At 38.1% G+C, this 27,350-nt stretch overlaps 1 protein-coding gene across 1 annotated transcript in view; it reads right to left on the bottom strand.

The window, feature by feature from the left end:
- PDE10A (phosphodiesterase 10A) overlaps positions 1-27,350 on the bottom strand; it is a 296,650-nt gene that overhangs the window by 90,667 nt on the left and 178,633 nt on the right. The window contains 1 exon segment of the mRNA XM_055087406.1: positions 18,504-18,532. Within this exon segment, the coding sequence (XP_054943381.1) occupies positions 18,504-18,532 (29 nt within the window).

The following is a 27,350-nucleotide window of genomic DNA, read 5'->3' as shown; positions in this document are numbered from 1 at the left end:
CCCTCCCTCCCTCTCAGCAGGCCTCTTGCTTGCTGTTCCTGCTGAGCACTGTACTCAGTAAACACCTAGGAATGAATCGATAAAGAACGGCTGAACCAATCGGTCAATCATCCCACAAACATGCGCAGCCAATCCGGACAACCTACTATATGTAGGAACACTTCTAGAAACAAAAACTGCTGGAGCATGAAATTCCAGTCCTCAAGGAACTTACATTCCCGTTGGAAGAGAATAAGTAATCTACACGGTGTGAAGGCAGGCAGTGGTCACGACGCAGAAAGGAGAGCTGGGACGGCTGACGGTAAACGCCTTTGGAGGGAGAGGGCTACCTTTTAAATAGGATGGTCAGGGAAGGGAAGGTTCAGTGACATGAGATATAGGGACAGACTCCAGTGAAACTTAGAACCCTCAAGGGCTGAAGTCTGCCCATCATCCACCACCTCTCTCGGCTTCTGACCTATTAACAGGCTCAAGCTCCAGGCAGGCCCCAGAAAATCAAGTATCAAGAATGACTTGTCAAGAGATGAATACACACCCAAAGGAACGGATTAGATTTAGCTAATGTATAGACACCTCGGAAACAGAGGAGAATGGATCTCACAGGTGCCGGAATAGGCCAGAATAAAGATAATGGTGGAGCAGGCACACTGTTTCTATGGGTGCACTAAGCAGAAGTGCCCGCTTCCGTGTGCTAGTGCTTTTGCTTGGCTAAGACCTATTCCCCGAAACGGCCGACACCGAATGAAGCTGAAAACCAGAACTTCTCTGGTGTATATTCTAACCTTGGCAAGACTGGAATGCTAGAGCGGATTTGTCCTACGCGACCCGTTTACCCATCCCCTGGCTATATCCCATGGGCACTCCCTTCATCAAGGCCGTGAAAAATACATCCCGAGGCCACAGCCGCCTGGCCTGTGTGAAGAGCTCTGCGGTGTGGCCTCGGGTGACTGGGGGGCACCGGCGCCCTCCGACAGGGTCCCCTGCTTCACTGAGAAGATGGGATCTTGGCGTCGAGGGGACGAGAGGCAACGCATCACCTCCAGAGATAAGGCACTGTTAGCAAAACGGACAAAGCTGAAGCTGCCCTCAGAATGACCTGGCCAGCAGAGCTCTTCGACATTGGATCAAGCACTCGACCAGCGTCCCTGGAGCTGAAATAGATACGGCGACCTACTATCTTTTCGTTTGTCTGAAGAGAGAAGTTCTGGGTTAAGCGGACAAAAATCCGACTTAATTACCACAGCAGGAAGTCAGGTACCTCAGTGAAGCCCAGACTTGAGCCACTTCACAGAACTTCTTGAATAAAGCCCGGGGAGACCAGGTCCCCTTGAGGAAGGGTTTCGGTCCGCAGCCCAAAGTTTACAGTGCTTCTTGCTACATATTCCCCAAAGCGGTCTGCTGTCATTCAGCTGGGTAACCGTGCACTGGGTGAAGGGGAGATTACCAGAGTGATAGTGCAAATGTGCCTAAGGATCAAGAACGCTTGAAATTCGGATGCCTACGAATCGTGACAGCGCGGCACGGCGTCGCAAAGGCTTTTGTTGTTTCTTGTCATCTGTAAAAAGACCCTATTGGACCTATTCCAAGTTTTGGAGAACTCCAGAGAAAATATTCTACTCTAACATACCCTTTCTTCCTTACTGCTCATCAGAACCACTCATTCTATAACCCCCCCACCCCAAAGTCCTGGGAAAGAGCTTATCTGAGACTGAAGCCGAGAGACAGAGACTGAGTCATAATGACAGACTTTGAAGCCCTAGACCCAGCCATGCAAAAGCCTTCAAGCCTAAAATTCTATCCCTAGGCATTTCTTTTTCATCAATCAATCCATTCTTCGAATACACCCTTCTTTTTTGTGGGGAAGGGACACTTTAGCTAGTTTTAAGGTGGGTGTTTAGTCACTCAATAGAGGAGTCCCTATAAAAATGATATACAGACTGACCCTTTTCTCTGACAATGTAATCCTGAGAATAGGCCCTTTAAAATGACCAGAATGCAGTGCTGACATTAATGACCAGCTGTTCTCCATCTCTTTTGGACAGGAAATGGGTTGTCACACACAAGTGAGAACAAGAAGACACCTGGCGTTATGGACAGTTTATCATGAGATTTCCTTTCAAGTCTCTGGGCTTCATTTTTTTCATTTGTGTAACAAGAAGATTGAAATATATTGTCTTTAAAATGCCTTTCAACAGTAACCTTCTGTGATGATCTATGACCTCGATTTTGTTGTTGTTTATATTAAGCTTCAAATTCTAATCTTGACCCTAACAGATGGGTTAGTACCCCCTGTTTGCTTTGATTAGCAATGACAATTGCATAAATCTCATAAGAGAAAAATGTTTAGTTATGATGACTAAACTATACAAATGTAATATTACCTCTAAAATATTAAAGACCTACCTTCAGAGTTAGTGGATCATTCGAACCATAATATACTGAAAATTTTAAATTATGTATAAATGTGAATAACAGGAATAATTATTATTTGGTTCTTAGCCTTATGGCCATTTTGCTGCTCACAAGCACTAACACGAGATGGAAGGAAGGGGAGACAAGTGGGGATGGACGTGAGAAAACGCACTTCCCTATGGAAACAACACGCTGAAGCAAGTTTACTAAGGGATCAATTCCAGTCAGTTGAATAAGCTTTCAATTCTATGTCTTGACTCCTAGAAAATTACAACAGTATATTAATGAAGTTGTTAAGAACTTGTATTTGCACAGCATTTTTAACTTCACAAAGTCCTTTCACCACTGCCTTTATTAAAAGAACCCATGCAAAGTATATACTGAGTGTCACTGAGACACCCCTCAATCAAGATGCGCTAGAACTCTAAGGTACAATGAGTTGGGCGGTATAAGCCTTAGACTCAAACTGGACATGGCCGACCTCATTTTCTGTTCCACGCTGGTTTTCATGCAGTACTTGCTTTTCATTAGAGCAACCACTAAAAACATGGATTTGCAGAGATATGACTTCATTGACAGGACTGTAGTGACCTAACATTAAAACTGGGAACTCTGTCAGGTTACTGTTGAAACTGGGAGCTCCAGCAAGCTCCGACAGACGGTGCTGTTTGCCATGAAACTGTAGGATGTCCTAAATCATCCCTGTGGCGTTGTGTGGTGCCTGACGGCATTTGGAACGCAATTTGGGAAGCAGGGGCACGGCCACCCTTTCACCCAGAGGGAAACAGTATTTTATGAGACACAGTGGTAATGAATGGAGAAGTATTAACCCTTGGTTCAGAAAGCAAGCTGAGACCTGGTCTCACCAGAAGAGTAAATGTCCTCAGACTTGCTGAAGTGAATTAGGTGTTTAAACACAGATTGGAAGACCACTTCACCACAAGAGTTTAGAGGCAATTCACGAATGAAATGGGAGAGAGAACAAGATGAAGTCTGTGATGCCTGCTGGCCCCAAGAGCCCATGACTCCGTGAGGGGTTACTGACATATCTCGAATCACTGTAACAAACACACTAGAAAACAGAGTGAGATGGGTGTTAAGTTGGATAAATACTTAAAAGCATGCAAAATAAGCTCTAAGTTTCCAGTATAAAGCTCAATGTTTGAATAATATCTTCTCATCATCGTTCTTTAGATTTTTCCTGTTTCGTTTTAAAATTTACCTTTTTTTAAAAAATAACTTTTTGTTTTGATGTAATTTCAAACCTACGGAAAACTACAAGACTAGTACAAGAAACTCCTGCATACCAACAATTATTGACATTTTGTCATATTTGCCTTATCCTCTTGGTAAATTCTTTCCCTCCCTTCCTCTCTTCCTTCCTTCCTCATTCCTTCTTCTTCTCCTTCTCCTTCTTCTTTCTCTCTCTCGCTCCATCTTTTCTATCTGTCTATCTGTCTGCACACACACACATATATACACACAACAGTAATACATTTTTTTTTCTGAATATTTGAGAACAAGTTGGTATGCTCCTTTTACCCAAACCTTCAGTATATACTTCCTAAGAAAAAGAATATTAAGAGAATACACTAAATTTGTACACTGAATGTGAGAGACATAGTTACAATGCAGTTATCATAATCAGAAAAATTAACATCGCTACAACAATATTAGCTAATTAAAAATTCACATTCATAGAGAACAAACATGTGGACACCAAGGGGGGAAATTGGGGGGGGGGTGGTGGGATGAACTGGGAGATTGGGATTGACATGTAGATACTAATATGTATAAAATAGATGACTAATAAGAACCTGCTGTATAAAAAATAAATAAATTAAATTAAAATTTAAAAAAATTCACATTCAAATTTCATACCTTGTCCCAATAATATCTTTATAATTATCCCCCGCTCAGTGGTCCAGGTTTGAACTCCAGATCATATATGGCATCTAGTTGTCGTGTCTTTTTGGCATACTTTAATGTGGAACAATTCCACAGCCTTTCTGTGTTCAAGCCTTTCTTGAACTTGATGTTTTTGAAGAATATGGGCCAATTTTGATTTATCTGATATTTTCTCAAGATTAGATTCAGGTTCTGTGTTTTTGGCCACAATACAATGAGGTGATGAAGCTAGAATACTATCAACCATCCTACATTTGCTATTTGGCATTCTACTGGGAAGAAGAGCTTTCTGTTTTTCCTCATTCATTCATTTACATGAGCCTGGACTCACAGATGCTTATTTTATTCAACATGTGTAATTAATATTAATTAATACTGTTATACGTGCATTTTAATGCTCAAATTGTCCCAGATTTGACTAATGGGAAGCCCTTTAAGATATCTCCTATGCCCTTTTGACAGATTTTCATGATGCTTTCAAGACTTTCTTACTTTCTCATCAAATATTTTGTTAGAGCTTGAACCAGCCATTTCTGTTTCTTAAAAGAAGTCCTAGATCTTTTTAGTGGCAAATGATATTTAAAATCTAAGCACTGGAGCTATATGTGCCCACTGCTGTCATTGCTTCTAGGCTTCTCATCAACACAAATATAATATATATATATATATGAGAGGGCCTTATGTAAATATATATAAATATATATACAAATATGTAATTCTTTACTTATTTACTTATAAATACATGTAGAGTAAAAGATTTAAAACTATGAGTTCTTACTGATACTTTCAATTTCAACCAAACACCACAGTGTACACATTCTAATATTCCCCATTTCTATATCTGTAATTCCTCCTCCAACAATGAAATATCTTACTGCCAATGCCTATAACATATTTACATATTTTCTCAAGCCTAGAACATACGGAAGTAGTTTCAGAATTATTAAGCCATGTCATTGAAAATAGCAAACCTACTAACTAGTTGTCAATATATTTTAGATTTTTAGGTAAATGTAAGAAATACTAAAATATACAAAAATGAAATGTACAATTCATTAAGTTTTGACAAACGGATACACTCTTGTAACATATACACTAATTAAGGCACACAAAATCACCGTACAGGAATTAGTTGCATTTCTATTCACAGACTATCTGAAAAAGAAATTAAAATAACAATCTCATTTACAATAGTATGAAAAAGAATAAAATACTTAAGAATAAATTTAACCAAGGTGGTAAAAGATCTATATGCTAAAAATTATAAAACATGGATGAATGAAATACAAGAAAGCACAAATAAATGAAAAGATACCCCCATACTCATGAATTTGAAGAATTAATATTGTTAAAATGTCAGTGGTATCCAAAGTGATCTACAGATTCAATGCAATCCTTATCAAAATTCCAGTGGCATTTTTCCTAGAAAGAGAACAAACAATCCTAAGATTGTATGGAACCACAAGAGGCCCTGAATAGCAAAAGCAATCTTGAGAAAGAAGAAAAAAGGTGGAAGCATCACACGCCCTGGTTTCAAACTATATTATAAAGCTATAGTAATCAAAACAGTATGGTACTGACATAAAAACAGACACTTACCAAATGGAACAGAATAGAGAGCCCAGAAATAAACCCATGCATATAAGGTCAATTACTCTTTAACAAGGGCAACAAGAATACACAGCATTGAAAGGATAGTCACTTCAATAAATGTTGATGGGAAAACTGGATATTCACATACAAGAGAATGAAATTGGACCCTTACCGTATGCCATACACAAAAATCAACTAGAAATAAAGACTTAAATGTAAGACCTGAATACTGTATTGCATACCTGAAATATGCTAAGAGTAGATCTTCAGCATTCTCATCACACACAAAAAAAGAAAAAAGTAACTATGTGAGTGATGACTGTACTAATTAACTTGATTGTGGTAATCATGTCACAACATATATCAAATCATCACCTTGTATACTTTAGACATATACAATTATTATTTGTCAAAAAAAGGAAAAGAAAATAATTTTTTTAAATAAATGTAATTAAAAAATATATATAAACATCTCAGCAATAGTAATAAAGGTATAGAACATTTCATCTTTCTATAAAGTCCCTCCCATGGTCCTTCTTAATTAACCATTTTCCCACTACAGTGGTGCCTGTTTTAAGAGTTTTATGTAAATGGAATCACACAACACGAACTATTTTGAAACTTGCTTTATTTGTTCAACATAGTATTATTGATATTCATCCATGTTGGTGTGTGTTCCAGTAGCTTGTTCTTTTCTATTTCTGGTAGCGTCGGTTGTATAAATATACCACAAATTGTTTATCTGTTCTACTATTGTTGGATATTTGGGATGTTTCTGTTTCCAGTTTTGGAATATTGGGAATAAAGCTGTTATGAACATTCTTGCAGAAGTCATTTTGTGAACAGAGGTTTTCAATTATATTAGAATAAAGGCCACACGTGACAAACCAACAGCTAACATCATACTCAATGATGAAAAGCTGAAAGCATTTCCTCTAAGATCAGGAACAAGACAAGGATGTCCACTCTCGCCATTTTTATTCAACATGCTTTTGGAAGTCCTAACCACAGCAGTCAGAGAAGAAAGAGAAATAAAAGGAATACAAATTGGAAAGGAAGAAGTAAAACTGTCACTGTTTGCAGATGACATGATACTATACATAGAAAATCCTAAAGACACCATCAGAAAAGTACTAGAGCTCATCGATGAATTTGGTAAAGTTGCAGGATACAAAATTAACATACAGAAATCTGTTGCATTTCTATACACTAACAATGAACTATCAGAAAGAGAAATTAAGGAAACAATCTCATTTACCACCACATCAAAAAGAATAAAATACCTAGGAATGAACCTATCTAAGAAGGCAAATGACCTGTACTCGGAAAACTATAAGACACTGATGAAAGAAATTTAAGAAGACACAGACAGTTGGAAAGATAAACAGCGTTCTTGGATTGGAAGAATCAATAATGTTAAAATGACCATACATCCCAAGGCAATCTACAGATTCAGTGCAATCCTTATCAAAACACCAACGGCATTTTTCACAGAACTAGAACAAATAGTTTAAAAAATTGTATGGAAACACAAAAGACCTCGAATAGCCAAAACAATCTTGAGAAAAAGAACAGGGCTGGAGGAGTAATGCTTCCCCACTTCAGACTACACTACAAAGCCACAGTAATCAAAACAGTATGATAGTGGCACAAAGACAGACACATAGATCAATGAAACAGAATAGAGAGCCCAGAAAAGAACTCACACTTATATGGGTAATTAATCTATGACAAAGGAGGCAAGAATATACAATGGAGCAAAGACAGTCTCTTCAGTAAGTGGTGTCGGGAAAACTGGACAGCTACATGCAAAAGAATGAAATCAGAACATTCTCTAACACTATACACAAAAATAAACTCAAAATGGATTAAAGACCTAAATGTAAGACCAGATACCAGAAAACTCCTAGAGGAAAACATAGGCAGAACACTCCGACATAAATCACAGCAATATTTTTTGGATCTCTTAGCGCAAAGGAAACAAAAGCAAAAATAAACAAATGGGACCTAATCAAACTTAAAAGCCTTTGCACAGCAAAGGATAACATTGACAAAACAAAAAGACAACTTACTGAATGGGAGAAGATATTTTCAAATGATATGATTGATAAGGGGTTAACATCCAACATACATAAACGGCTCATACAGCTCAACATGAAAAAAAAAAAAACTGATTAAAAATTGGGCAGAAGAAGTGAATAGACACTTTTCTAAAGAGGAACTGCAGATGGCCAAGAGGCACATGAAAAGATGCTCAACATCACTAATCATCAGGCAAATGCAACTCAAAACCATAGTGAGATATTACCTCACACTTGTCAGAATGGCTATCATCAAAAAACACAAATAACAGATGTTGGTGAAAAGCGAACTCTTGTGCACTGCTGGTGGGAATGTAAATTGGTGCAGCCACTGTGGAAAACAGTATGGAGGTTTCTCAAAAAACTAAAAATAAAACTACCTTGTGACCCAGCAATTCCATTCCTGGGTATATATCCAAAAAAACCCAAAAACACTAATTCAAAAAGAGTCATGTACCCCAATGTTCATAGCAGCATTATTTACAATTGCCAAGATATGGAAGCAACCTAAGTGTCCGTCGACAGATGAATGGATAAAGAAGATGTGTTATATATATACAATGGAGTACTACTCAGCCATAAAAAAGAAGTAAATTTTGCCATTTGCAGCAACATGGATGGCCTTGGAGAGCATTATGTTAAGTGAAATAAGAAATAGAAAGACAAATACTGTATGATATCATATGTGGAATCTAAAAGATACAACTAGTGAATAAAATGAAAAAGAAGCAGACTCACAGATATAGAGAACAAATTAATGGTCACCAGTGGGGAGAGGGAAGTGGGGAAGGGCAATACAGGGGTAGAGGATTAAGAGGTACAAGCTATTATATTACATATAAAATAAGCTACAAGAATATGTTGTACAACATGGAGAATATAGCCAATATTTTATAAAAATAACTATAAATGAAGCATCATCTTTAAAAACTGTTCATCACTAAACTGTATACCTGTAACTTATACAATATTGTATAGCAACTATACTTCAATAAAAAATAATTTTTAAAAAAAGTAATACTTAATTCTCAGAAAAAAACAGAAACAAAATTATACTAGGCAAAGACATGACAGGGATATTCCTGGGTCAAAAAGTAAGTGCATGTTTAAGTTGACGAGAAAGTGGCAAACATTTTTCAAGGTTATGTATTAAAGATCAAGTTCTCAAAATGATTTGAGTATTTCAGAGGAAAACAAATTATAAATATAGGTCATTTATTTCACACAAACACCATAGGCAGAAGAATTCTAACTACTCGAAGGGTGAGCAGTTGCGATGAACCGTTGAGGAAGCTTTTGTGGCCTCAAAGGCATCGTGGGAGAAGAAGAGAACAAGGCTGGGAAAGAGGGTGCTACTGACCCTTTTGCAGATGCTTATTTTAAAAGTTTGAAAGTCCCAACAGCAAGCAAGGGATTAGTAGATATTCATCCTGAGCCTATCCTAACACTAAGGGGAAGCTGCCTCGCTTCTCCTGCCACATAACTGAGCGCAGAGGGAAGGCTACACGTGGCACTGGTTCTGAGGAAGCGTCTTACGAAAAGCTGCCAAGGATGGAGAAAACCGGAGGAAGGCAGGAGAGCAGCAAGCAGGACACGAGGACAGAATGATCACAGCTCACACTCGGGAAAGACAGTAAATTCACGTTAAAAGTGGTGAAAGCAAAAGCAGGCTGAGAGTCTATAAATGAGTGAGGCATTCCTTTGAAAACACATCATCAGCTCAACACAAGGACAGAAAGAACAAAAACTAATATTCCTAAAGAACACTTACGTTTTCAAAGGACTATTATTAACTAATTTAATTTAGGGCAAAAAGGTCCATGAGATGAAAGGGCTTTTCATAATAAAAATTTAATTTAGGAAAAATGACTCCAGGAGATAAAATAGTTTCAAATCACTCAAGTAGTAAACATTTCTGATACGTTTAAGACTGCTAATAGAAAAAAAATTAAGTTATCAGGAGAAGATGAATAAAGAGAAGGTTAGGGAAACAAAAGATGTATCTAAGGGCTTTCCCTAGGAGGTATACTTCTGAATGTCAGTAAGTAAATAAGTCTTTTTAAACAAATATTTATGCACTAACGTGTCAAGCACTATTGTAAGTATCAGATAAGGCTCTAACACTCAAGGAATTTAAATCCCAGGGAGAAGAAAGCGATAAACAAGAAAATATCAGCTTGTGATAACATCTATGGCAAAAATGTAACATACTTATGACTTTGTTGTCACCTTTAATGTCATAAACTGCGATCTGGGAGAAACTGGATTTTATGCACAAATACTCTTTGGCTGGATCATTACTATTTTCGTTTTTCATTCAATAAGGAAATGTGCACATAACGATGGCCTTTAATTAGCCTTTGGTTCTGTGGCCAAGACCAAACTCTACTAAGACCAAACAGCTTAATACTGTTTCTCCATTGTTAATACTTTTCCACATCTATACTCTAAAATAAAGTTGTGGGTGCCAAGAATGGTCTTAAAAAACAGGTGATAATTTAAAATCTTGTGAAAGAAGAATGTGTTCAGTTCCCATTTTTTAGAAGAATTATCATAATGGTTTGATACTGTTTTTAATCACCACCATCATGAATAATAGGATCTGTATTCTTCTATACATCACTCATATCATTTTATTATCACTGATCAGGAACAAACTTTAATAGACAGATGGTTGGTATGTTTAATTTATTGTTAAGATTATGGGTTTCATCCTTAGTACAAGCAAACAAAAATCACTATCTTTGGCCGCCGTTTTCCAGTATGTAAATAGAATGAAATATTTTCGTATAGCAGATTGATGCATTCAGTTACATAGGGAAATATTTTGCAACTAATTCTCTCAGGAAACCGAGGTGCTCAGAACTAATACTCCACACAGGCTTCTACGGCTATAGTTAATAACTAGCGGCAAAGCCTGTGAAATGAAATTTAGCTAAAACAAACAATGCCATGCTTTATGAGATATTTTCTTTCGGGTTTCCACAAAACTCACGTTGGAGTGCCTGAAGCTATTTTGACCTGTGTGATATGGAAAACACAGACTCTGCTTGCAGGCTTCCAGCCAGTATTCCTCGGGAAAGTGGGTGATTTTCCATCAGGGTGAGAAATACTTGTTGGGCTCTTTGATATTTAAAATTCAAAATGCCAGAATTTCACTTTACCTGATAGGAACGGTACATCTCTGCCCGCTCTGGCTTCTCCGTCCTACAGATATGCTGATAATCCAGGGGACGGTGACCTGCCTGTCCTCTAGGGCCTTGTTTCTAAGTATCATATTCAACTGTCCAAACCCCACCTCTTAGCCAAAGCCTGATTAACGTAAATTATATATAGGGAGATTTTAGAAGACATGCTTTCTGTCTGCTTCTCCACACATTCTAACTTCTATCCTTGGGCTACAGCACATGAGCCCCGTGATTACCAACTGGAGGCGGGGTACAGGTAACATGAAAAGTTACTCCAGATAATTCTACCATGTGTCTACCTACTCTCGCTGTTTGTGTATCACCTTCACTTACTGAACAGTGAACCACATTTTAACAGTATGTCTTTGAAACTTACTAAAGATGGATGTAAGATTATATAAACAGATCTGCACTTTTATGAAATTTAGTAATGATAATAAAAACTTTGTCCTTAAGAATAATTGCTTGGTATCCTTCCCTAAGAGAGGTAAAAATAAATAAAGGATACCTTATTTAAATTGGAATCAGTTAAGGGCAGAAGGACGAACCCTCATGCAGACCCCGAACAGGAAGAGACTACCTTGCATCTCCAACTGGGAGAAGGCTGCTTACTACCCAACTACCCAGCAGAAGAAAAGAAAATCTTCATCCCGCCCAGGCAGAGCCCAGCCAACAGGAGACTGTCACAACGCAGCCAATGAAAAGACACTATACCCTGAACTCCCAGTTTCCTCCAGTGGACTCCCTGCCTATTAAGAGCCCCTCCAAACTTCCCCTTTTCCTCGTAAAAGACCATTCCTCTTCTTTGTCTGGACTTGCTTATAGTCTTTGCTATAACATTCTTATCCCAAGTTGCAATTCTCTGCTACTCCTGAAAAAAACATACCTTGCCGGGAGAACAACTGTCTTTTATTTTTAAGGTCAACTTTACCTAAGTGAAGCAACCTACTTTGGTTCAGTTTCACACAACTGGAAGTTAACAGCCTGCTTATTCACAGAAAAGTACTGACTCTTCCAATTTTTATTTCTCCTCTTCTGTTTCTTCCTCTATTTTGTTTCTTTGGTTAGATTTGTTTTCTGATAACCAGTTAAAAGTTCTTTTTAAGACTGATATGGTATAAAAAGAAATTGAAAGTGAGTAAATGGGAATTAGCTGCGAAGGAGAAGACTTGATGTGTACTGGGGAGGCTGCCGAAGGTGGGTGAGGCCCCTTGTGCACTCAAGGACTGTGCAGCAGCCAACTTGCCCCTCTGTCCCAAAGCATCACGTTTTCTCTCTCTACTGTATTATTTCCATTGGTAGATTTCTGTTGTCATTTATCCCATTTTTAAAAAGACAAACCAAACATTTTAAAAAGAAAATATCTCAGGGGTGGAGAGTGGAAAGTGGTCAAAAGATACAAACTTTCAGTTACAGAATAAATAAGTTCTGGGGATATAATGCACAGCATCGTGACTGTAATTCGTAAGACTGTATTGGATATTTGAAACTTGCGAAAGGGAGTAATAAACCTTACAGTTCTCACCACAAGGAAAAAGACATTTATAACTATGTGTGGTGATGGATGTTAACGAGACCTATTGTGATGATACTTTCACACTATGCACGTATATTGAATCATTATGTTGTATACCTGAAACTAACGAAAGATTATGTGTCAATTATATCTCAAGAAAAATATCTCAACTCCCTATTTAGCTACCACCCTATTTCTCTTCTCTTTAAAGGCAAGACTCCGTAAAACAATTGTCTATATTTGCTGCCTACAATTTCTCTTCTTCCTCTCCATCTCCCTCCCTCTCCTTTCTCTCTCTCTCTCTCTCTCTCTCTCTCTCAAACTCAACCTAATCTCTCCAGTGAAACAGCTCTTACTGAAGTCACCGATGACTCCACATTGCCAAATCCAGTTGTCAACTCTCAGGCTTCATTACCCTGAAATACAGGCAGCATTTAACACACCAGTGATCCTTCTCTCTGTCTTGACACAATTTCTCCTCCTTGCCAGGATGCACCCACTCCTGGTCCTCCTCTTGCCCCCTGGACACCTCTTTTCAGTCTCTTGTGGGTCTTCCTCCCATCTCAGACTTCTAAATGTTCTGTGCCAGGGCTGGCCTTTGGCTTTTATCCTCTCTTCTCAAACCACACGCACTTCCTAGGTGAGCTCATCCAGCCTCACCACTTCACGTACCCTCCTACATGCTGATGGTTCTTAACTCATCCATATTATTAAGCCTTCTCAGATTTATATCTCTAATTCAGATCATTCCCCTATACTCCAGACTCAAATATGCAGCCAACTACTTAACATCTCTATTTAGAAATCTGCCAGGTATCTCAGACTTAGCACTTCTAAGACTAAGCACCCAGTAGTGACCTCTGTTTCCCCCTCCTCCACACACACCTTCACCTGCCCCTCTGGCAAACACTCCCATCTAAGTAATAGCAACTCACCCTTTCATCTGCTCAGGCAAAACCTCAATGCGATCATTTCCCTTTTTTGTCTTTAATACCAGACATCTGATTAATCGGCAGTTCTTGTTCACTCTACCTTCCAAATATACGTAGAATTCAGTCTACCATATCCAAACACCTCCATCATCATCAACCGGGTCCAAGCCATCGTCATCTCTTACCAGGATTACTGCACTAGCCTTCTACCTGCCACCACCCTTGGCAATGAAAGTGCTGCTGAATTTATTAAGATTTCTGCACTTACGTTTGCACTAGTAAAACTGGTCAATACTTTTTTCTATTTTGTATAACGCTCTAATTTTTGTTTTAGGAATAAAATTCTGTCTTGAGTGAGATAAGTTATTTTCTTAGCTTTGGAAATACATACTTTATATTATGTAGGAATTTTCTCCTTTTTTACGTTTGGTGGAATTATCCAGTAAAAGCTTTTGGGTATCATGCCATTGTAGGGGGTCTTTCACTAACTTTTCAGTTTTTTTCATTGGTTAACAATATATTTAGGTTTCTTAACTCTTTTTCAATCAATTTTAATAATTTATAATTTCCTTAAAATTTCCCATTACATCTAATTTTTCAAATGCCTTAGTATCTGCTATTCCTTATTAAATTATTAACAATCGCCCTGTTGCCTGTACGATAGTTATCGCTCCTTTCGCGTAAGAGTTGTTATTGTCTTATTTCTTGAAGAGATTGCCAAACACGGCCTATTTTATTGATCTATTTAAGAAAATATCTTTTTCTTTATTAATCAAGCCTGTATTTTAAATTGTGGGCCATTAATTTTTCATTAATTCCCTCTGCTTTTAAAAAGTTTATTTTTGGTGTTCTGAAAATGAATATAAGAATATAAATTTTCATCCTATTATGGTTGCATACCTTAGGTTTGGTAGAGTTTGTCCCCATTTTACATTTGAGCATTTTAAAAGTTATTTTTTTAAAAGGTCACCCAGATGAAGAGTGGCAAAGTAGAGATTCAAATCTAAGTGTGATTTACACTATACTAGAGAAGTTCTTTTGAATGTATCACACACAAAAGACATAGAGATGCAATTCACACAAAAAGAAACATAGTTAACATATGGCAATATGTTTATTTGCTTTAAATAAAAATATTAAAACAATGGCATGCCATTTACACAAGAAGAGATATAATTGCTAATTAGATTGTGTTAAAATGAAACCTTAAATTGGAACAATAATTTGATAAACCAACTTAACAATGTATATTAACTGTCATAAAATATTTGTGTCCTTTGACCAAGTAGCCTCGAATCAGTGTTTTTCCTCAGGACATATGTCGTAAGACTAAAACTGCTATATAACAATTAGAATATAATGAAACATATCTACAGCATTTGAGGGACAAAGACAGTACCCAAGAGTTCTAGACCTGGCTAAATTTGTCATATTCCAGCACTCAGCACCCAAATACTCTTCTTATCTTGTTTTCTCTCTCTTTTCCTGTCAGAAGCTGGAACCACTTAACGACAACAACAACAATAATAGTAAAATAAGAGATTAACTTTGCTGACTAGATGAAAACAAATGACACAGAAATGACAGATACCACATCCCTCTAGATCCCCTCCTGCCTCAACCTCTCTGACCAGGGCTCTTTCCTGCACTCATCCAGTTCTGGCCCAGATGACCTCCTTCTGTAACGTGAACCTTCCTGCCTCTGGGCCCTTGCACTTGCTATGCCATCTGCCTGGAGTGCTCTTCCCGCAGTTCTCAGCATGGTTCCCTCCTTCACCTCCCAGAACATTTCCTCAATTACCCTGGTAAGCCAGCCCTGGCTGCACACTCACACCCCTAGCACCACCATCCTCTGTCCTGGCTTTGTCTCTACAGTTAAGTCCACTCCTAATCCACCACCACTCTCTATCAGCTCATTCTGCTTTATTCTTCTATGTACTTATCATAATATTTATCACTGCCTGATATATATATATAAATTAAAAAAAACTTTCAACTGTCTCCACCACCACCTTCCATACTATGATAACTGGAATACTGTTTTGCACTGTATCCCTAAAACCTAGAACAGTGCCTGGCATATAAATGCCCAAGAAATATTTGTCTATGGAATGGCAGGTAAGGAGGAAGACACGGAGAGAGGGAGGGGTGGAAGGAGAAAGAGAGGAAGAAAGAGGGGACGGAGAAAGGGCTTAAGACTTATAGATCTGACTTGACTTCATGGAAAAAATATCTTCCATTTCTGGATCAATAACCAGAAATGTCCTATAGTTTCTGGGAAAAGCTAATTCTCCCTAAACTCTATTACAGATACATAGTTTCCGAGGGCTACCTGGCCTACCTCATCTTATCAGGGTCAAGCCACAGTTGGTCTATAATGTCATGGCATTGCCTCCACCTTCTAAAAAATATATTAATAATGCATACTTTGTGCAGAGAATGTCAACCCAGACCCTAAGGAGGCCCACGGGGAAAAAAATTATTTTAAGTGATTGTCTCACTGGGAAAGACAGAACACAATCCCTCTAATTAATGAGCTCTCATATGGAGTAGTGGGTATAGCCTTTTTTGAGCTGCTACAAAAGTCAAAACAATACTAGTAGATGGCAATTAAAGAGAGGTTGTTTGGCGCTAAGTGAGAAAGTATGTCACAATAATCAGAACTGCCTGGAGGGGTAAGAATCTGCATCACTAAAGAGCATGCTTTTGACAATGGATGTGCCCTGTGGCCAGTCACCGTCTACCAAAAGTTTGCACTAGTATTTCTAAATCTTAATTTTAACTTAAAACACTGGTATACTATTTTATAATGCAAATTCTATGTATCAGAACTGACCAAGATCTGGGGTATGTTCAGAAGAAAACAAAAAAACACACACAACTTTTAAAGATCCTGGCAACTGATACTATTCTAGGTTATCAGTTCATATATTTAGCATTTCTCACCTGGAATTGCATTTTCTCCAAATTTGGCATAAAGTAGAAGAATTTTATCAAATAATAGCAAAGAAAAAATGACTATGTATAGTTTATCATCATTTCTAATGGCCTTAAAGATAGTGTGTGGTACTGTCTGCATCTCTTCTCTCTTCACCCGGAAGAAGGCACTGGCATAGTAAGAAGTAGGTGGTAATCTGAATCCAAGATGTCCTGTGGCGATATTTTGCATAACGAAAATATATAGAAATGCATTCAATTAAAAAGTCTACTCCTTGTCTATATAGCTGTTCTCCCCAAACAGAACCTGGCTTACACTTGAAAGAGTGGAGCTGCAATAACAGAATCATTTATGACAGACAGTGTGGTACAAAATCTTTAAATTGGGGTCCCTGGAGGCCAAGGGTGCGTTCCACCAAACAGGTGGATGGAGTTAATATACTGAAATAAGCAAGGCATCAGAAGGGCAGCTCTGGTCTTTGCTGTCAGCAGAACAGGGTGTAAGGAAAACACGGGGTGGGTTGAAACCACCTTTTGGGGCATCTCTTTGCCCACTTCCCTCAAAAACAACAACAATGCCTAAAATCTTCTGAGGGCTATAAAGGTTAAATTGAGGTCAGGGGTTCCTATAAACTAAAGTTATTCTAAAACAAGAATACTGATGAGTAAGTTGTAGGCTTTTTTCCTACTGTCCTGGTTTTATAGACACCTGGTACTATCTCAGAGATCTGAGATAGTAGCTTTGCCAATATCGACACCGCAGTATCTTAAGACTGCCCAGGTCCACTTGCGAGAATCTTCTCTTATCCTCAGACATGGCTTCTCAGCCATTTGTGCTGCTCTCAGTAGCTGTAAAAATGCCAGGCTGATCCCTGGGCCCCCTGATATACCCTGAAGCACTCAGTCTTGGGAACTTTCCAGGTGTGAACCCTGTAAATGTGAAGTTAATAGTGCATGTACCCAGGAAAACCCTGAGACTTACAGAAACCTTAAGAGTCTGTGAGGTTGCTAGGGACAGAGGGAGTTCTGCCCAGTCTCCAGCAATGGCCCGGGTCATTTTAAAGATTCCTTTCTACAGACAATCAAAAATAAAGGAATATATCTATATATGTGATCCTGATAACAGTACTTCGGTTTATATCTTATGATAAAGAGTGACCTCTTACATAAGGTTGCATCAGATACAATTCTGATTATTTTCAACATTGAATCCACATTTTAAGATCTTTATCTATAAACAGGATATATAGTTAAGATTCTTTTTCATAAGTAATTACAGAATTATAATTTTGTGGCATTAAACATGGCATGCTAAAATGCTCTCGATACTCATACCCCACAAGCTTTTAAGTTTGTTAAGTCTCATAACTTTAACGCCAAGTATTTCTCTTGAACGTGAGAACGGTGCATTTAGTATTTCTAAGAGTACTGAAGAATATCACGTCTTCAGTTCAAGAGTAGTCACCTTCTGTTCTCCGAGAAAGAAGGTGCATGAACTTGGAGGCAGGGTTAGCCCGGAAGCACACGTGCAAAGCCACGGAGCCGGGGACGGTGAGGAAGAGGCCTGAGCAGACCGTCGCCACATGGGAACTCGGTGTCAGTGCTGCCTTATCTTAGGGTTTTTCAAGAGAAGCCAGAAATCCAATCTTAATATGCACTCTCTCAATAGCTACATGTTGGCAACAAATTCAGAAAACTCCCGTAAGCATGTGCGGGCCAAATGGAACGCATCTGGTAGCTGTATTCAGTTTGAGGCCTCCAATTTCACACCTCTCTCCTCACTGGCTTTACTCCATACTGATGAGTGATACTTTGGAGAGGGCACTCAGTTTTTGTAATTATTTTTCTAACACTTAAACACGTTAGAGCACTGAAAATATACAAAAGAATTTATTTCCTATATTGTGGTAACAAAAATGATATTCACATTACTTACCCTGCTGACTTCCTTAGGAGATGATTCATCTGGGGGATGGAGAAGGAAGGGAGAAAAAATACAATTAGAAAGTCTGAGTAGTTTCCGAAATACAGAACATGTCATTCACACTCAATAAACTAGAAGGCTATTTGCAATGTCTCCGCTTGTGAAATCTAGGAATTTGGTTTTAAAACTCTGTAAAATAAAAGTTAAACAGTAAGTTTAGAGCTAGATGTATGTATTAATTTTGGAGGGAAATGAAATAACACAACAGTTTGCCAGTCATTTTCAAGATTACCTTTTTAGAGATTCTAAAATGGTAGTGCCTGCAAATATGGCTACACTGTGGTTTATCAAATACACGTACCTAGAAAAGGGTTTGTAATATTTGCAATATTCTAAATGCCACAAGCCACATGAATATCTCAAATGGTCATTGACACTTGTGCTGTGAGGGTTATTTCCAGCATTTCTAATTTGCTGAAATAAGACATGCGCCTGCATGGCACCCTGGTTAAGGCATGAAACACACCTATTAATAGTGCTGCTCTGTACCATGGACCCCAGGAGTCGGCGGGGGGGATTGTACCAGCATGTCAGCATTGTTTACTAGTAAAATCAGACTCATGGACTGACCTGGTCTAGTTGAGGCCCTCTGAAGGGCTCTCCCCACGAATCTGGCTACAGGGCAAGAATATGCCTGTGTCCACCAGCAGGGTACAAGAAACAAACTGTCCGAGACTCCACTTTAGGTCCACTGGTTAAGAGTATCCCATGCCTGGTAACTGGTTCTGACCAGAGAAAAGGTGTTGATATGGCCCTTCCAGAGGAAGGGCGACTGGAGCTGGGCCTCTCCAGACGGCTCCCTGGGAGGCAGCCTTTAATTTCATGCTGTTGCTATCTTGTGTCTTGTTTAGCAACCAAGCCCTCTCTAACTACCGCCACCAGCACACACTTAACACACCAAATTTCTAATGTATTCTACATTACCAAAAAGCACAGCCTAACCTATCTTAACACTGACAAAGTTCACAAGTCCAGACAGGGCTGCGATTCCTCTTTCTCCTTCAATATTCTTACTAACTAAACCCCTGCGTCCTTCTGTTTCCTCTTTTTTCTGATCTTTCTCAGATTTACTGCTTACCATCCATTTCCACAAATAACATTACGTCTAGTTCCAAATCACCTATCAACCAGTAACCTCTAAGCTGATCCCTGGATCCAATATCTGCCCCGGCAATCAGGCCTAAACACACACACACACACACACACACACACACACACAGACTCACCCACCCAGTGTATCTTTCAAAAATATTCCATCTATCATGCCCCTTGGATGCTTCATAATTTAAAGTAAATTAGACTTCAAAACTTGCTGCACGTTGTCTTTACCTGGGAACCTTTTCAAAAGTAGCAAGCTTGGGACTATCAGATAGTAAGCGTTCAATAAGCAGTTCCTATTTTTTTGTATTACTGTATTAATACATACTTGCTTATATATTTTTCTTATAATTGTTCCATAATGGTTTGAGTATTGCATTTGATTTCCCTAAGAATGTAACCATGCTACAGGAAAAACATTTATTTTACCTTCTACACTGAAGTCACATCATAGAAACATTTCATTTATTCTTTAACCCCTAACCTCTTATTCTTTTCTAAACCTCTCTGAAGATGGGACTCTTCGATTTAATCATCACAGCAAATTTATTAACAGATTATAAAGTTGTAGAGGCATATATGTTTTTAATTTTTTAAAATTTTTATCTAAGAAATTCAATGAACAGGGTTGAAAATTCAAGGTTGATTAAAACATGCAAAGGAAAGCAGCAGCTGTGTGAACAAGTTTACTGTGGGATTGAATGGAGTTTTCAAGCTGTGACCCTTTGGAACCTTCCACTCTCCAGTCATCAGTACGAACTGGAAGTTAGTTCAAAGGAAGAAGAGCTCGAATGTCCAGACATCTGTACATAAACGTCCGCTTTGCTTTTTCCTTTAGTTTTGCTTAGTGTTTCTCAAACTTGAGTGTGCATAAGATACTCTACGGATAAGGATTTATAAAAACCAACATTTTTCTTGCTTTATGGACAAAGTATTTGCAAGAAAAATGCTACCTATAACTTATTTCTGGATTTTTCACCTTATGTACAGATTTAGAAATGTATCATCTATCTCTTCCTCCAACTTAGAAGCCAAACAATTTTTGTTAAATGAATGTCAAGTCCATTACATTTAGGGAACATGGTCTTTTAGCCGAGGAAATTAATGGGTCCAGTGAACTTGTCAGGATAAGGGAAGCTTCCTTCCTATTTCCTATACTTGGAATTTTCATTTTGTTGAACTCTCTTGCCCAAGGCAAGTTTCAGCATGTTGCAGACAATCCATTCACTTTCTCGTCCACAATGGAGAGGACAGGACGACCGCAGAGCAGAGGTGGCACAGCTAGTGGCTCCGAGCGTGCACCGTGGTCAGAAGCCCACGTGGCCCGTCACTTGCTGTCTTACTTTGTGGCAAAGGTGTCTGACTTCTTTTGCCACCTTATAAGCCTGAAGTGAGACAACATCCTGTCAATATAATTTGATACTGAAAAATAATTTTTTCCACAAAAACATTTTCAACGTAAGGTTAAGAGACCACAACTCAGAATGACTCCTAAGAACCCACAGCTCTGGAACATCTCTGTACCCTTCCAACACGTACTCCCAGCTAAACTGTCGGAGTGGCATTTCACATGGTTCAGGAATGAAGCTCACTTAAAAAGGAAAGGACAGGCAATCACGGAGAAGAAGGGAATTGCCACGGACGGCGGACTTTGAGTCCTTCATGAGCATCAGATTAGCAACAAAAATGTTAGCAACAGCAGACACTAATTTTTATGTGGCATGAGGGTTCTGCAAACATTTGTTTAGTCAAGAAATGTGTACTACGGCTATATTACGCGAGGCATTTATCCCTGTTCTCAAGGAGCTTAAATTCTAGTGGGAAGAGTAAACAAGAAAAAAATTTAAATAATTTCAGAAAGGGAATATCGATGCTTGTTAAAGAGAAATTCATTTTTTTTTAAAAAAGGAAACCGTCTTCAATGTAAACATCATTTTAACAATTTTTTCAAGCCTTAGGAAGAACAGCTCATGCAACAAAAAATCCCCTGGAGGATTTCTTAGTAAGTACAACTTTCAGCAAGTGCTCAATTTTGAATATTTTATAAATCCTTATAACTGTGCACATATTTGTACGTTGTTTTTTGTGATCAATTTTGAGATTTCTTATAATGAAACGGGGTTTCAGGAATGAATCCAAATTTATAAGTAGAACTTAAAGGAATTCACATTATGATGACTGATTTAAAGTTCTGTGTCTGCTTCTAATATTCGCCTTTACTCTGGTGTTTTTAGCTTTGAAGTAAGAGCTCCAGAAATACAGAGTGGACAAAAATTCCACTAAAACTCATATTCTTTAGAGTCAATAAGCAATTATTAAATTTTCTTACTATTTGAGCCATAAAAACTATAGACAAAAGTGAATACCATTAAAGAAAAATAAAATGTGATAAACAAAAATAACAAATAGGATAACAAAATAAGTTTAATAAATTATTATAGATCTAAAAAAGATCCATTTAAAACCAAGCATTAAAGAGTCTTGATTGATTCTTATGATCCTTAAGTATTTTTACTCTTTGTTGACCTTTTAAAATCTTCCTACTAAAAAAGAATAAATTTTTTTTACAATAAAGAAAACAGATTCAACATAATCCAAGACTGCAGCTGCTAAAAATGATGATGAATGTTTATGTTTACTTATTGACATGAAAAGTTGTCCATGATTTGGTTAAGTTAAAATATGTGTATATGTATTTAATCTAAAAGTGTATGTAAACACATACACATTTTATAAATTATATACATAGACACACAAATTGGTTTCAATTACAAATTATTTTTTCTTCAGTATATCATGTTACAAGTCTGAAATGAAAACCATTATGGTCGTGTATAATTTATACATGTATAGATGTGTGTTAATATTGTTAAAAAGAAAACTTTTTAGATCGATTATCATTTCCTTGAAGTACAATATACAGTTATGTTGACTAAATCTTCCACGGTTAAGTTCTCAGCTTTCAGTGCTCATCGTGTAGTATAAGAAAAGAAGTCTAAGAAGTCACGCATTGATACTATGTATCCAGAGAGGAGAAACAGTGACCAGAAGATAGAGAACTTGGGGATCATTGCAAAGGTATCACTGCACCTCAGTCCTTCAAGATTATCCACCTCACTTTGCCTTGCAGTCTCTGCAGATAATGTAAATGGAGCATACTTGTCTTCTCCTTGTGGGAAATGTGTACGTCCCGTGAAAATGAATAAACCAGCCATCTTTTATACACACTTCCATCTCTTAGGAGCTGGTGCGGCTCCATTCAGCCTCCTCCAGCCATTTCTGGCACAGCTATGGAGCTTGTCTAAAGACAGCTATGTGTCTTCTAACAATGCAATCTTAACGACTCAATCCACAAATATCTATCAGATGTCTGATATGTGCCAGATACTGAATAAATGCCTCAGTTGACCCAATCATACCAAAGGGGAGGACTTACATTCCATGGCTTAGAGAGAAAACAAAAAGGCAGCCTTTGGCCCTAGCTGGTGGCAGGAGCCACCTTGTAGTCATGAGAGGGGTCAACCCCAAAGAATAACCCAGCAAGGGCAACAGAGGAGAAGGGGAGGCAGGCACAGAGCACTGGTCAGAAGGAGAGGGCAGCTGCGGGAGAGGAAAGAGAGAAAAGCTGGATCTCTGGAGACATGTCTAACCAATTGAATCAGCCAACCTTGAAGACTGACTTACCTAAAGCCTTCTTCATATGTGAGACAGTTTACTTCCCTGTTGATTAAGCTAATTTTACCAGGTGAAACAGAAAGCCCTCAAAAGGAAATGAGGAAAGGAAATGAAGGAAATGTAATAAAATGTTAATAGGATATTACTTTTATATCATTAAATCAATACATCATTATTTAAAATAAAATCTTCAGAAAGCTCTCCGATTCCTACCAAAAATAAACTCATCCCTTTGCTTAGGATTCAAGTCCTCACAATTTGGTTCTATTTTTCCAACTGGAGTCTGTAACAACAGGACTCAACCGGTCCTACTAGAGCCCCAAATGTGCTTTGCTCACTCTTAACTCAAAATCTTCATACCTTCCAACAACAAGTATTCTTTGAGCACCTACTCAGTAACTAAGTTCCTGGCACTATTCTCGGGTGCCTACAATATATCTGAGAACAAAAAGAGACAGTAATCCCTGTCCTCATGAAGCTTTATTCTAAAGGCAGGAGATGGTCCATAAACATGATAAATAACTAAATTATACGGCAAGCTGGAAGTGGTAACAAAGTAGACCAGGTTAAGAAGGATCAGAAAGCAGTGGGGGAATGGCTGGGGGCAGGCTGCAGATTTAAGTGTGGTTAGAGAAGACCTCCTCCAGGGGGTGAGCCATAAAAGCAGCTCCCTAAGGGAAAAGCATTCCAGGCAGAGATCTCGTCCTGAGCAAAGACACTGAGACATGAGGGTGTCTCTGCTGCTTCCTCAAAGTCGATTCCTCCCTCTTCCAACACGTGGAAGCCTTTCAAGGCTCAGCTCAATTTGTATTTTGTCCCTGAGGCCCTCTCAAAAGCACACAGGCCCACTATATGTCTTCCCTCAGAATTCTTACACACTCCTTTCCTGTGAGGAGAGCTACATTGAAAAAGAAGACAGGCTTAGAGTCCAAAGAGATATGTTTTCAACTCTCAGCTTCACTTACAAACCATACATGGGCTCCGTGACCTTCCAAACTTGGTAATCTCATACTTATAAAATGAGGTCACTTCAGAAGGTGCTAGGATCAAGTGAGATAATGTACATAAAGTTTTTGCACAGAGCGGGCTCTCAATAAATTGCAGTTTTCTTTCTCTGCATTCAACCTGGCATTGACTACATTCTGCTTTGTGTGGATAACTATATACATATGAATGACTTAACTTCTTCACTGAATACAAGTTCTTGGAGACAAGAGACACATCTAATATTTCTTTTACATTACTGGGGGGGGAAGGCATTTCAAAAAATGATTCTTAAATGATTCAGATATAATGATTCTTTTGCATACAGACAGCAACATTGTGGTAAAACATTAGGAGATTGTTACCTTTGCCAACGGTTTAAAGTCTCGTGGCCTAACTATTAAAGATAGTGCTCAAATCACTTCACTTTTGTTATCCTTCTTACTTCAATTTTCTAACGCTAAAAAACAGGAATTTATGGAAGAATATGAGCCATGTAATCAAGACCTGAAGTACCAGATTAATTGATTTTTGCCAATAAACCCTCTATTTTGCAGTTACTGATGAGGAAACATGAAATAATCTACAGATCACTAAATAATTGGAAAGTATAAAGAACTATATACTTACTGTAGTCTTGGTCAAAAAGGGGGAGGAACGAAATAATACGTTTACAAGCTATATCACAAAATAGGAAAAATTATTTTTTTTCCCTGAAGGACTGTAATGATTTTCAGTAACTTACAGAATCACATTTTCTAGCACACCCCATCGTAGTCTATTCTTTGCATTTATTTTTATATAAACAGAAGGAGACCATTCCTAGTGAGAGTTAGTCCATGAAGCTTTCCAATTCTATAAATGAAAAGTGGTGGCTTAAAAAGGCATTGTGTGAATTGCAGTTGGTCTTCTATATATACTGTAATAACTTACAAAGTACCTTCCTTATATATATATATATATGTATAAGGAAGGTTATCATTAAACAATCATTAGGTATCATTAAACAATCACTTAATATGTTTCTCTCCATTTCTATATATTGCGTTATAGAACTTAGCTATCTTTAGATGTCCTGGAGCCGTGTGGATTCTGTGTCTTTGAACTCTGGTTTGGTATCCTGTTCGTGAGCAACGGTAACTCACTGTAAGGTTCACCATTAGCAACCTGAGCAACATCTCTCCCAGAGGCTAATGGCAGAGCTGATCTTAGTTTCTCAATTGATAACATGTGAGCTGTTGAAATAGAGAAGCAATTCTATCATTCTGACAGAAGAAACCAAAGTAATTAAATGTAAACTCTGTTAACATTTGGAGAATTATTCACCTTGTAACATGGCAAGTTCTATATTCAATAATGTCTTCCAAAATTCATAGTTTCAAGTAACTACTTAGAAACAGCTAAGGAACTTATAAATTTATTATAAGAGATAGATAAAAATTATAAATAAAAAATTATTGAGCCTTCCTAAAACTCCTACAACATTTTGTGCCTTTTAAAAAATATTTTATAATGATGCTTCAATATTGAGGATGTGGGGATATGAGAAATCCAAAGCTTTCCTATCATATTTATAAAAATAATCAACAGAAAAGGGTTTAGCATCAAAGCCTACACGGTCTAGGAGTTTTCTGAGGATGGGGAAAAAATCCCAGAATGTATTGAACACCTCTAGATTTCCCAAATTCTCTGGAGCATACAAGATTCCATGAAATTTGGACGTCACACACTGCTATGTCAACAGAGATCTTTTTTTCCTTTTCACATCTTTATTGGAGTATAATTGCTTTACAATGGTGTGTTAGTTTCTGCTGTATAACAAAGTGAATCAGCTACACATATACATACATCCCCATATCTCCTCCGCCTTGTGTCTCCCTCCCGCGCTCACTATCCCACCCCTCTCGGGGGTCACAAAGCGCCGAGCTGATCTCCCTGTGCTATGCAGCTGCTTCCCACTAGCTATCTATTTTACATTTGGTAGTGTAAATATGTCCATGCCACTCTCTCACTTCATCCCAGCTTACTGTTCCCCCTCCCTGTGTCCTGAAGCCCACTCTCTACACATGCGTCTTTATTCCTGTCCTGCCCCTAGGTTCTCCAAAACCAGTTTTCTTTTTTTTTTTAGGGTCCATATATATGTGTTAGCATACGGTATTTGTTTTTCTCCTTCTGACTTACTTCACTCTGTATGACAGTCTCTAGGTCCATCCACCTCACTACAAAGAACTCAATTTAGTTTCTTTTCTATGGCTGAGTAATATTCCATTGTATATATGTGCCACATCTTTTGTATCCATTCATCTGTCAATGGACACTTAGGTGGCTTCCTATTGTACATAGAGCTGCAATGAACTTCTAGGAACATGACGCTTTTTGAATTTTTTTTATTTCAGGGTATATGCCCAGTAGTGGGATTGCTGGGTCGTTTGGTAGTTTTATTTTTAGTTTTTTAAGGAACCTCCATACTGTTCTCCATAGTGGCTGTATCAATTTACATTCCCACTAATGGCGCAAGAGTGTTCCCTTTTCTCCACACCCTCTCCAGCATTTATTGTTTGTAGATTTTTTGAGGATGGCCATTCTGACCAGTGTGAGGTGATACCTCATTGTAGTTTTGATTTGCATTTCTCTAATGATTAGTGATTTTGAGCATCCTTTCATGTGTTTGTTGGCAATCTGTATATCTTCTTTGGAGAAATGACTATTTAGGTTTTCGGCCCATGTTTGGATTTGGTTATTTGTTTTTTTGCTATTAAACTGCATGAGCTGCTTGCAAATTTTGGAGATTAATCCTTTGTCAGTTGCTTCGTTTGCAAATATTTTCCCCCATTCTTAGAGTTTTCTTTTCGTCTTGTATATGGTTTCCTTTGCTGTACAAAAGCTTTGAAGTTTCATTAGGTCCCATTTGGTTATTTTTGTTTTCATTTCCATTTCTCTAGGAGGTGGGTCAAAAAGGATCTTGCTGTGATGGATGCCACAGAGTGTTCTTCCTACGTTTTCCTCTAAGAGTTTGATAGTGTCTGGCCTTACATTTAGGTC

The sequence above is a fragment of the Physeter macrocephalus genome, chromosome 10 (genome assembly GCF_002837175.3).
Source record: "Physeter macrocephalus isolate SW-GA chromosome 10, ASM283717v5, whole genome shotgun sequence".
Lineage (NCBI taxonomy): Eukaryota > Metazoa > Chordata > Mammalia > Artiodactyla > Physeteridae > Physeter > Physeter macrocephalus.
This window is presented reverse-complemented; position numbering and strand designations above follow the sequence as displayed.